Source organism: Cynara cardunculus, assembly GCF_001531365.2.
Source record: "Cynara cardunculus var. scolymus isolate 2C chromosome LG 4, CcrdV1, whole genome shotgun sequence".
In the NCBI taxonomy this organism is placed as follows: Eukaryota; Viridiplantae; Streptophyta; class Magnoliopsida; order Asterales; family Asteraceae; genus Cynara; species Cynara cardunculus.
Window position 1 is genome coordinate 19754288 of NC_037531.1, and position 12853 is coordinate 19767140.

At 39.3% G+C, this 12853-nt stretch overlaps 2 protein-coding genes across 2 annotated transcripts in view; both read left to right on the forward strand.

Moving 5' to 3' along the window:
- On the forward strand, positions 1-10241 carry LOC112511631 (probable phospholipid-transporting ATPase 4). The gene is made up of 11 exons (XM_025117330.1): positions 1-124; positions 1473-3412; positions 3682-3792; positions 4417-4693; positions 4980-5068; positions 5363-5447; positions 6427-6636; positions 7560-7685; positions 7841-7939; positions 8603-8794; positions 9541-10241. Exons 2-11 carry the CDS (start codon positions 1632-1634, stop codon positions 10216-10218), a joined length of 3648 nt encoding a protein of 1215 aa, XP_024973098.1. The 5' UTR covers positions 1-124; positions 1473-1631; the 3' UTR covers positions 10219-10241.
- A 1705-nt stretch (positions 10242-11946) lies between these two features.
- LOC112511263 (casein kinase 1-like protein 2) overlaps positions 11947-12853 on the forward strand; it is a 7076-nt gene continuing 6169 nt past the window's right edge. The window contains exons 1-2 of the mRNA XM_025116810.1: positions 11947-12446; positions 12528-12568. Coding sequence (XP_024972578.1) covers positions 12371-12446; positions 12528-12568 — 117 coding nt within the window. The 5' untranslated portion in view covers positions 11947-12370. The remainder of the gene's footprint in view (positions 12447-12527; positions 12569-12853) is intronic.

Sequence of the window (12853 nt, forward strand, 5' to 3'; positions counted from 1 at the left end):
CCTTTGTTCATCTTCATCGTTAAGATCTCACTCATATAACTAGCTGACATTCTTTGATCTCATCGATTTACCATCTGGGTCTGCTTCCATTACCATTTTCTTCAAGAAATCTCGTGATTATAAGGTAATTTTTTGAATTTCTAACCCTTTGTTCTTGTTATCAACGATTTGGGGTTTCTGTAATTCGTGTTATATCAAATGGGTACCTGAATTTTGCGAAAGGGTTTTAAATTATTACATGGATAATGTATATTCTGTTCTTGATTCTTACTTTTGTGTAGCTGAATTTGTTTTTTTTTTGTAATTTAACTTTTTCTTCAATTGAGGTTTTTCGGGTTTTTTAATGGGTTGTGAAGGTATATGTTAGCGAGTATGATCTACGAGTATGAAATTGGGTTCTAGTTACATTATTCATCAGTATTGATTCAGCTGCTTTTGAAACCGATCCTTGTTTTCCCCAAATTTATGTGATCCTAATTATGAATTCTTACTGAAATTGTGTGTTTTTGTTGAATTAGTCATAATTGGGTCTTTTAAATTTGATAAATGTAGGATTTCTCTCCTTTTCCCCCCAAATTCATGTGTTCCTAGTTATGAATTACTACTGAAGTGGGGTGTTTGTATCGGATTAGAAGTGTGTTAACTCGAACAAGTTATTGACTGTATACTGCTTCATATATGTGTATGTGTGTGTGTGTGTATGTATGTATGTATATATGTGATCCCTTCATGCATATATAAATCAAAAACCCTTATGAGTTCCTTTGATTTTCCTAAGAAACATGTCTAATTGGGCCTTTTAAATTCACTCAATGCAGGATTTGTTCCCTTTTCTGAACTTCATGTGTTCCTAGTTAGGAATTACTATTGAATTGGTGTGTTTTTATCGAATTAGAAGTGTGTTACTTGAACAAGTTATTTATTATATAGTGCTTCACACACACACATTAAGGTTTAGGGGAAAACCCCCCCAAAAAATGAAATTCCGAGGAACACCCGAATATCCATTCATGAGTACGGAATGCACATGTGCTTACAAGTAATTGAAGATGTTTTTTGGTTTCTATGCACAGATGCATACTGCGCAAAATACTTGTATGCATATGTGCATACCGTACAAATGAATGGCTACTAAGGTGTTCTTTAGTTTCTCACTTTTTTGCGGTTTTCCCCTGAACCTGATCCTATATGTATGTATGCATATGATCCCTTCTTGCATCTATAAATTGAAAACCCTTTTGAGTTACTTTGATTTTGAATTCAACCAGTATAGGATTTGTCTCCTTTTCCCAAATTCATGTGTTCCTAGTTATGAATTACTACTGAATTAGTGTGTTTTTTCTTAAATTAGCAGTGTAGAATTTCAAACAAGTTATCTGTTATCTAATCCCTTCTTGCATATACGAGTTGCTTTGATTTAAACAAGAAACATGATTGCGCACTTATCGGGCTTTTAAATTCAATTACCGCAGGATTTGTGTGCTCTTTTGTGTGTCGAGCTCGGTGTTCTTCTAGTTTTAACACGCAAACAAGGCCATCCTTTGAATTAAACTTGTGTTTTGAAATCTAAGACACCGAGGGTTCTTTGAGGGATGTGCTTTTAAAGATTCTTGTGAAAAACTCGATAAAAAATGGCTCATGGGAGGATACGGGCAAAGATTAGAAGAAGTAGTCTTTACACATTTGGATGCATACGGCCGCCACGTGAATCAACCGACGAGCCTCATCAATTTCGTGGGCCCGGATATTCTCGGCAAGTTTGCTGTAACCAACCTCAGTTTCACCAGAAGAAACCTCTTAAATATGTCTCCAATTATATCTCGACCACAAAGTATAATGTGATCACATTCTTACCTAAAGCCCTTTTTGAGCAATTCCGTCGAGTTGCTAATGTGTACTTCCTCCTGGCGGCAGCCCTATCGCTAACGCCCGTTTCGCCTTTCTCGGCTTACAGCATGATTGCGCCTCTAGCGTTTGTTATCGGGCTTAGTATGGCAAAAGAAGCGGTGGAAAACTGGCATCGATTTATGCAAGATATGAAGGTAAATATGCGGAAAGTAAGCGTTCATAGTGGAGATGGTGTGTTTTCTTTAAAGCCGTGGATGAATATTCGGGTTGGAGACGTGTTGAAGGTCGAGAAAGATCAGTTCTTTCCGGCGGATTTACTGTTATTATCATCTAGTTATGAAGATGGGATTTGTTACGTCGAGACTATGAATTTAGATGGAGAAACGAATTTAAAGGTTAAAAGATCGTTAGAGGCGACTTTAACATTAGATGACGATGCTGCTTTTAAGGATTTCAAAGGAACGATTAAATGTGAGGATCCGAATCCTAATCTTTACGCGTTTGTGGGTAATCTTGAATATGACCGTCAAATTTTTCCTCTCGATCCGAGTCAGATTCTTTTACGGGATTCGAAGCTTCGTAACACGGGTCATGTTTACGGGGTGGTGATATTTTCGGGCCATGATAGCAAAGTTATGCAAAATGCCACCAAATCCCCTTCGAAAAGGAGCACGATTGAGAAACAGATGGACAAGATCATTTACGTGCTTTTTACCCTTCTTGTGTTGATCTCATTGATCAGCTCAATCGGGTTTGCTATCAAGACTGGTTACCAGATGCCGAATTGGTGGTACATGCCTCAAGATGCAAAAAAAATTTATAATCCGACTCGGCCTTTCTTGTCGGGTTGTATTCATCTGATTACCGCTCTTATTCTTTACGGGTATTTGATACCCATTTCGCTTTATGTTTCCATTGAGCTCGTGAAGGTCCTGCAAGCATTGTTTATAAACCGAGATATACACATGTACGATGAAGAAACCGGTACTCCTGCTCAAGCCCGGACGTCGAATTTAAATGAGGAGTTGGGGATGGTGGACACGATTCTTTCGGATAAAACCGGCACGTTGACATGTAACCAGATGGATTTTCTCAAGTGCTCGATCGCCGGCATCCCATATGGAATGCGTTCTAGTGAAGTAGAACTTGCTGCCGCCAGCCAGATGGCGGAGGATCTTGAAGGGCACGGCCATGATTTTTCAAGAACCGGCGGACAAAATGGATCTGAAATTGAGTTAGAGACCGTTCCTACTCCTAAAGGCGAAAGTTCTCCGACACGTATTAAGGGATTTAGCTTTGAGGATCATCGATTAATGAACGGAAATTGGTCACGAGAACCCAATGCCGATGTTCACTTGTTGTTTTTCCGGGTACTTGCTCTTTGTCATACGGCAATTCCCGAGCTAAATGAGGAGACGGGCACTTATAGTTATGAAGCGGAATCGCCAGATGAAGGAGCATTCCTTGTTGCCGCAAGGGAGTTCGGCTTTGAATTTTGCAAAAGAACTCAATCGAGTATATTAGTTCGTGAGCAGCATTATTCTTATGAAGAACCTATTGAAAGGTTTTGATAGGATTTTGATTAACGACCCCGTCCGTCCCAAAATAAATGTCCACAATGAAAAAGGCACACATTTGAAGGAATGTGTAATAATTACAATTTTTTAGCAACTAATGACGATTTTACCCTTAAGGGTAGAAGTGGAAAGTAGGCACTTATTTTGGGACGGAGAGTGTAGTAAGTATCTTCTTGGAATCTTTATTAATGGGGAGTTCAAATTTCTCAATCTTTTCGGATTGCAATATATGACTTGAACACATTCTTCGTTACAGGGAGTTCAAAATTCTCAATCTTTTGGATTTCACAAGCAAAAGAAAACGAATGTCGGTTATTGTTCAGGATGAGACCGGACAAATTCTTTTACTTTGCAAAGGTGCCGACAGGTCGGTTTGTTTACCTTAATAATTCTGAACATACACGCATATACATGCATACATGAATACACAGACACACATAGAGGAAGGTTCAGGGGAAAACCCCCCAAAAATGAAAAAACTGAGTAGCACCCTAATAACCGTTCATTGTACGGTATGCACATGTGCATACAAGTAATTTTCTTGTATGCACAAGTGCATACCTTATAGATGAATGGTTAATTGGTTACTAGAGTGTTTCTCAATTTTTCATTTTTTTCGGTTTTTCCCTTGAACTTGACCCTACACACATGTACATACATGCATACATACACACATAGAAGGGAGGTTCAGAGAAAAAGCCCCAAAAAAATGAAAACTTGAGGATCACCCTAATAACCATTCATGTGTGCATACAAGTAATTGAAGATGTTTTCTAGTTTTACGCACGTGTGCACGTTATACTCGTGTGCATACTGGAAAAATTACTTGTATGCACATGTGCATACCGTAAAATGAACAGTTACTAGAGTGTTTCTGAGTTTTTTATTTTTTTGCTGTTTTCCCCTGAACCTGACCCTACACACATATACATACATGCATACATACAACTTCTTTGCTGTCTATATGTGAGCTATTTGCTTGATTTCGCAGCATCATCTTTGATCGTTTAGCAAAAAATGGAAGAGTGTATGAGGAGGCGACCACAAAGCATCTAAACGACTATGGGGAAGCTGGATTACGTACGCTAGCACTTGCTTACCGGAAACTTGAAGAATCCGAGTATTCTGCATGGAATGACGAGTTTGTAAAAGCCAAAACGGCCATCACCGGTGATAGGGAGGCAATGCTTGAACGGGTTTCCGATATGATGGAGAGAGATCTTATTCTCATTGGTGCTACCGCCGTGGAGGATAAGCTGCAACAAGGGGTATCTACTTATAACTCAAAAGTTACTTTTTTTTGGGTAAATGTGGGTATTTGGTCCAGCTGGCGCTCACCTCAACTAATCCCATGGGTCTTTGAAGATAACAGCCAGGAAAATTCCCAGTGTGCCTGAGGAGACTTGAACTGGCGACCTATGGGGAGGAGCTCAAGGCCTAGTCTTTATTTGCCAGTTGAGCTAACCCTCAAAAGTTACTTTATTATTATTATGGCATTTTGTATTGTTTCATTAGTTTTTTACTTTTTTTCCTTTTTTCCCCTTTCTTGTATAGGTGCCTCAATGTATCGATAAATTGGCGCAAGCTGGTCTTAAGCTATGGGTTCTAACGGGTGATAAGATGGAAACTGCAATCAACATAGGGTATGTCTCTCACCATTTGGAGAAAAGGGATGGACCCCAACTTATATCTCGTTTTTTCAAATTCTAGCAAATCTGTATTTCTCTTTGACTAGCCGGGGGTATTCATGGAAACAATTGCTCCACTTTTTAGGGCAGCGGTCGGGTCTGCGTACATCTCCCTCCACCCTCCCACCCCCGGCGGATGGAACCCACCTCCGGGTGGGATATACGGGCTCGTTTGGTTTGATTTGGTTTGGGTGGACCCAAAAGCTTGGATTGTGGGAAATAAATATTTACTTTTGTTGCATGGTGCAGGTTTTCGTGCAGTTTGCTTCGGCAGGGCATGAAGCAGATATGCATAACGACAACTGTGGATATGTTAAATCAAGATTCCAAGAAGGTACTTATTATGCTCCATTCGTCTCAAAATAAGTGTCGACAATCCAATAGACTCTCTTAAATGAATGGAATTTTAGGCTACTTTTTTGCTCCAAGCCTCCAACAGATTCTTAAAATTTCTCTAAAGTGGAGAAAATAGGAGAGAGTATAATAATCTCCAAATTTGAAGAACTCCCTAAATTAAATGATTTAGAGAGAAATTGTTTCCACCAATGAGGTTAAATTATTATTATTTTATATATATAAATTTTTTTAAAAGTTTACTTTTTAGAATATTTTAATAATATATTAATGTTGAAATCTCCAAAATAGAGAAACTGTTGGAATTAATGTAATGGTTTTTCTATTTTAGTTTGTCTCAAAATAAGTGTTCACTCTCTCCTACGTTCTCCATTTTCACGAAAGTTTTGGAGGATCTATTGGAGCAAAAAAATAGATAGAAACTCGAAAATCTCTGTTTTCCCCATTTTGGAGAATCTGTTGGCGTTGTTGTAATTTATTAAATTTTCAACTCCTAAGTTGGTTATGATGCACAAATATTTAAAAGTTCTTTTCTTTATTTTTTATTTTTATTAACCTGGATATCCTAAATATTTAAGAGTTGGTGAGACGGAAAGAGAGAAAAGGTCCGTCTTTATCGTTAGGGGTAAAATTGTCATTCCACTAAATGGGGTGTTTTTTTGTTGTGGACACTTATTTTAGGACGGAGGTATACGATATTACTCCTATTCCATGAATATTTTAGGATCACCATGAAAACAATAACGTTTTCTTGTTAAGGAAGATTTTACGTCAAATTACCATTTTGCTTCTTATTATGACACTTATTTGAGTCCACAAGATTCCTTTTATGCTCTCCTCATTGAAGGGTATTTTAGATATTTGACAATATCACAGACACATTTTACTAAAACTACGTCTAGTAAAAAAGTTGCAACTTTACGTAAAGCGGGTTCTTAATTTCACGTGTTGATGAACAGGCTGTAAAGGAGAACATCGTGATGCAAATCACGAACGCTTCTCAAATGATAAAGCTTGAAAAGGATCCTCACGCTGCATTTGCATTGATTATCGATGGGAAGATGCTAAGTTATGCTTTGGAGGACGATTTGAAGCATCAGTTCTTGAGTTTAGCCGTTGATTGTGCTTCCGTTATATGTTGTCGTGTATCTCCTAAGCAAAAGGCGATGGTAAGATCGTTTACTCTTAACCAGCTTTTCAAATTTTTATCATGTTTGTCTTTCTAGCTTTGCCACACTTTGCATTAGAGATGCACAAAAAAGCACAAGCACGAAGCCCAGCCTGAAAAGCCCAGGTCTAGTGAGCCCGAAGCCCGGTCCGAAAAAGTCTAACCTAGAAAAAGCCCGATCGGATCCTTTTTAAACTCCAACGCCTGGCCTGGTCTGTGCTTAAAAAATTTCTAGCCTCTTTTTACTCACTGAAAAACGGGCTTGGAAGGCCCAGGCCTGAAAACTCCCGGGCCTTGTGCATCTCTACTTGGCACAAGCCGCGGGTTTTCTTTTAAACAACTGCTCTACTCTTTGTGGTAGATGTCAGGTTTGCGGGACCCCACCTTACGTCCAAGTGGGATATATACCGGGTTTGTTTGTTTTGATGGCATTTGGGAAAAACTTTCGACCATAATTTTTTTATATATTTTCTTCATATTTGGCATTAGGGTACAAGATTTCACAAAAAAAGCCCAAGCCCGAAGTTCGGCCTGGAAAAGCCCAGGTCTTGTGATCCCGTCTGAAAACGCCTAGCCTGAAAAAGCTCAATCTGGACCTCTTTAAAACCCAAAGCTTGTCCCGGCCCAACTTGTGCCTAAAAATCCCGAGCCTCTTTTTACTCACTGAAAAACGGCTGTAGAAGGTACGAACCTGGGCCCAAAAACTCCGGGGCCTTGTGCATCTCTACTTTGCACAAGCGGGGGGTTTTCATGGAAACAACCGCTCTACTCTTTGTGATAGATGTCATGTCTGCATATATCTTACCCTCCATGGACCCCACCTCACGTCCAGGTGGGATATACCAGTTCGTTTGGTTTGGCGTTATTTGGGAAAAAGCCTTCCACCATAATTTTTTTATATACTTTCTTCATGTTTGGGATCAGGTTACGCGATTGGTGAAAGAAGGCACCGGGAAAACGACTTTAGCAATCGGAGATGGTGCAAATGATGTGGGGATGATTCAAGAAGCGGATATCGGAGTTGGAATAAGTGGTGTTGAAGGAATGCAGGTTCGTTTTGTACCAAAAAGCTTGTTTTTGTCGTATTTTTTTATTTTGTCGTCTTTCCGGAGTGTGAAATCGGTTTCAAGACTAAAATGATCTATCAGAACCGCGGTTTTAGAAACGTTTTAATGGCTTACGGACTTCTTGAATCTTATTTGCAGGCCGTGATGGCTAGTGACTTCTCTATTGCACAGTTTCGGTTTTTGGAGAGGCTTTTGGTCGTACACGGTCACTGGTGCTATAAGAGAATTGCTCAAATGGTAACGACCTACATGCAACTTTTATTTATAATAGGACCCGCAAAATGAAAAATATGGATGAGAAATAAAGAGGTGGTTGTGGGTATCATATAATGTTAGGGTGCGTTCGGTATGCAGGATGAGACAAGACATGACAATATAAAAACCTGTGTCCCATATTTGATGGGACAAACGAGACAAGGCGATACAAAAACCTGTTGTCCACATTTGATGTGACATTAGACTGTGACCGAATAGGAACCAAGTGGGACAAAAGTGTATTTGTTTGGTCCTACCAAAACAGGTGGAACAAAAATAGGGTGATGGGAATCATGGGATAAGATTGGTAAATTACTGAACTATCCATGTCAAATTAAAACCCTAAAACCGTCCACAGTTCTTTCACCTGCCTACCTCACTCTCTCTCGTCCGCGTACCAAACGCACCTTAACAATAATAGACATGGCCACAAGGTACAAAAATGAGGAATTGGCGGAAAAATGTGATTGCTCGTTCATCGTAACTTTTTAGTTTATTTGTATTCATGGAAACAATTGTTCTACTTTTTGGGGTAGAGGACAAGTCTACATACATTTGACCCCTATATTTTACTTTCGAGTGGGATATATTGGGTCAGTTTGGTTTTAATTTATTTGAATTGACCAATGATTCTTTGCAACACAGATTTGCTATTTCTTCTACAAAAACATCGCATTCGGTCTTACGCTTTTCTACTTCGAGGCATTCACCGGTTTTTCTGGGCAATCAGTGTATGACGATTGGTATATGTTACTATTCAACGTTGTACTTACATCACTTCCCGTGATTGCACTCGGTGTCTTCGAACAAGATGTTTCTTCCGAAATCTGCTTACAGGTTAACTTTCTTATGCCCCGTTCACTTTCTTTTTGAAACGGTCATATCAGCACTAATGCACCAGGTCCATTAGAACCCTGCCGGCAAAAGTAGTACTAGGTTGGTTGACCTCTTAGGAAGTCCTCCTGTTGCACCCATTTATCACAAAATAGGGGTCTTTGTGAAAATAGTTGTTTTACTTTTTGCGGTAGAGGTTAGGTCTGCCTACATCTCACCCCACTTTCTTAAAATAGTCCGTTCGCTTTCTTTTTGAAATGGTCATTCTAGCATTAATGCACGATCCCATGAGATCTTTGCTAGCTAAAGTAGTACTAGGATGAGTGACCTCTTGGGAAGTCTTCGTGTTGCACTCTTTAGCACAATTTGGAGGTCTTCATGGAAACAACCGCTCTACTTTTGGGATGGAGGTCAGGTCGCCTACATCTCACCCTACTCCTCCTTCTGAAATGGTCCGTTCACGTTCTTTTTTTAATGGTCGTACCAACACCAATGCACCAGATCCCATCTCTGAACTCTGCTAGCGGAAGTAGTACTAGGATGGGTGGCCTTTTGTGAAGTCCTCGTGTTACACCCAATCTGGGGTCTTCATGGAAATAATTGTTCTACTCTTTGGAGCAGAGGCCACGCCTGCCTACATCTCATCCCACCCTACTTTTGAGTGGGATTTACTCGGTCCGTTCGGTTTTATTTTCTTTTTAAGATGATTCAAAATATGACCAAAATGAATTTTATTAAACCTATTGCAGTTTCCGGCATTGTATCAGCAAGGACCAAGAAACCTATTTTTCGACTGGTACCGAATCTTTGGGTGGATGGGAAACGGTCTCTATTGTTCCCTGATTGTATTCTTTCTCAACATCATTATTTTTTACGACCAAGCTTTCCGGGTAGGCGGGCAGACTGCTGACATGACCGTGGTGGGAACCGCCATGTTTACGTGCGTGATCTATGCCGTCAACTGCCAGATCGCACTCACGATGAGCCATTTCACATGGATCCAACATTTTCTCATCGGTTTCAGCATCATCGCATGGTACGTGTTCTTGATTCTATATGGAATGCTCTCACCAGAACTCGCCGGAAATGCGTACAAAATCTTTGTGGAAGCATTGGCTCCGGCACCGATATTCTGGCTGAGCACCCTGTTGGTAACAGTGGCCTGTAATCTTCCGTATTTGGCTCACATTTCTTTCCAAAGATCGTTCAACCCGATGGATCATCACGTGATCCAAGAAATCAAGTATTATAAGAAAGACGTTGAGGATCGACATATGTGGACTCGAGAAAGATCGAAAGCCCGACAAGAAACGAAGATCGGGTTCTCAGCGAGAGTTGATGCGAAGATCCGACATTTGAGACAGATGTTGCAGAAGAAATCGTCTGTGTTGAGTCCACGCGTTGCGTTGGCCGCAACACGGACGTGATTTTTTTCGGTTTTTTATTTTATTTTATTTTTATTTTTCTGCTTCATTTTCTTGATAATGTTTATAATTATGTGTAGGAGAGGGGGGGGGGGGGTTCTTTGTTCATTGTTTCCTCGGGTTCTTTGTTTACTGGTTTCTTTATTCATATTTTAAGTATAGTGGCATTTGTATGTAGAAATTTTACACAACCAGTGAAAAATGGTCAATATCTATCTGCGTTGACTTTTACGACTATCGGTGTTTCGTCCCCGACCGTTTTTCGATTATTTGATGTAGCGTGTTTGGCTTGACCGACAGCAAAAAGGACCGATTGGATCAGCTTCGGCTCGGCCTGATGTTTGGGACCTAGCGAGCCCAGAGCTCGATCCAGGCCAAGATATTGGCAGCAAGCGTGGGCTCGGCCTGAAAAAGTCTGACTAGGCCATTATCATGGTAACAACCCCTAAAAATGTTACCATGAGGGTGGTAGATAATTATGGGTAAACACTTGTCATTCGGTAAACGAGCCATTAACTTATTGGTTAAATGCTAGTTTAATGATCAATAATTGAATTTTCAACTACCAACAAAACTAGTAGTTGGTTGGACAAAAGTAGGCTTAAAATAACCAATAATTAACTTTTTTCCCCTCGAAATTGTAGCTGAGTTTGAATATACAACCAGAGATAAATCCAAGAATTTTTTCAAGTAGTGGCACAATTTGACTGTAAGAAAATATTTAACTTTTTTTTTGTTTCACAATATTAGTATAAATCTGTTAGTTGATTTTTTGTCCTTACATAAAAAGAACCATGTTTACATATATTTTAAAAATACAAGAGGTACATAAAAATACAAAAAAGCAACAAATTGGTCAATTACGAGACTCAACCCTAAGCCTTTTGTACAAATGCAAGAACGTTACTATCTCAGCTATTGACATTTCAGTTTCAGAAACTATATAGTGACATCTAAGGGTGTAAGTGAGTTGAGCTTTTAACGAGCAACTCGTGGTTGAGCTTAATAATTCTCGAGCTCGAGTCGATCTCGAACACAAAATAGAACTCGTTTAACTTAACGAGTCGAGTTTCATAGCACCAATGGTCGATTCGGTTCGTTCGAAAATTTCGATCCAAGCCATTCGAGCAAACATTTTTTCGAGTCAGACATGCTCATATGTTCATAAATCATATAATAACAATATAAAAACTATCAATCTCGAGCCTATAAACGAGTTAATCGATCATGAGTTTGAGTCTATAAACGAGCATCGAGCTCGATAATTCAAAAAACATTCGAGCTCGAGCTTGAGCTCAAGCCTGCTATTTTTTTTAGCCCGATTCGAATAACCCACTACTCGACTCGTTTACACCCTTAATGGCATCCAACAAAACAATACATCAGCTTTCAGAAACGTACGTTTTTTCCCAAAACCATGAAGGAGCAGCTCGTGTCACCATATATATACATGTAGGTCCGCCCCAATAAGTTCGAATCATGTGAGAGACTGGCTTAACTAGTGAAACAGCTTTAAAATGTCTCCTCACATGCAGTTTCCAAATGACAGGTTTCGTATGAGACGAATGAAGAGTATTTTACCGGAAAATCACCCTTTTTTGACATTGTCCTTATCAAAATGATGAGGGGTGCAAAATGTAACATTTTCTTGAAGGAAGAATTTGGTAGGAAAGGAAAAAGAGGGTAAAAAACTAAAGAAAAGGTCCTGCTTTCGATTGAATCAAAGCGCGAGGAGTGGGGTGTCGGGTGATATCATGATGCCTTCTCTTTCTCCCCCAAATCCTCTTACCCTTTTTTCAACCTAAACCTCCATTGAAATTCTGCAAATTACTTCCTTTTTCCATACACTATATCTTTATCTTCCAAGAATTCAACCAAATCGGCATCATTCATCCAATTATTTGGTTTAATTTCATCAACCTTATCTTTCTATCTTCCCCTTGTTCGTAGTTTTCAATTAATATCGTTCATGTCCGTCACTGGGGTCTAACAATTCATATCGATCGTCCGATTAGCCTTTTCTTCGATGAGGTGATAATCGGACCGGAATCTATTTGTGTTTTTTTTTTTTATCAATTTTTGTTGAGTTTGTGAGCTAGGGTTTTCATTGATTCAACCGAAGTTTTAATCTTCGTTGGAGAATAATTGTGCTTTGATGGAGCCTCGTGTGGGGAATAAGTTTCGACTTGGTCGGAAGATCGGTAGCGGCTCTTTTGGAGAGATCTATCTGGGTTTGTATCTTCGTGATGATGATCTTCGTTTTTGTTTTTGATTAAGGATTGCTGATTGATATGATCTTATTTGTTTTACAGGTACTAATATTCAGACGAATGAAGAAGTTGCTATTAAGCTGGTGCGTAACTAATTAATCTGCCATTTGTTTGTTCTTTGATTTTGTTTATCTTTTATGTCAGATAATTCCTTTCTCTGTTACATCATCCAGTTTGATGCACAAATAAGGGGATGTTTGGTTGGTTTACCACTAAGTCCTGTTTAAATAAAGCTGTTGTGTGGATTAATCTGTCTGTATAGAGTTGGAAGGGTTTTGTTTCTTAATAGATGGAAGGAGCATGTTTTTTAATTGGATGAGACAGTTTTGGAGAAAAAAACTTGGCTTTCTGTATAAAGCTTCCCCCCC

What these genes read in the sequence shown, in the direction of transcription:
- LOC112511631 (XM_025117330.1), top strand. Translation starts at nt 1,632, where the DNA reads ATGGCTCATGGGAGGATACGGGCAAAGATTAGAAGAAGTAGTCTTTAC. An exon ending in GTGGTGTTGAAGGAATGCAG is followed by an intron (nt 7,686 to 7,840) that starts GTTCGTTTTGTA and finishes TCTTATTTGCAG; the next exon opens with GCCGTGATGGCTAGTGACTT. An exon ending in ATAAGAGAATTGCTCAAATG is followed by an intron (nt 7,940 to 8,602) that starts GTAACGACCTAC and finishes TTTGCAACACAG; the next exon opens with ATTTGCTATTTCTTCTACAA.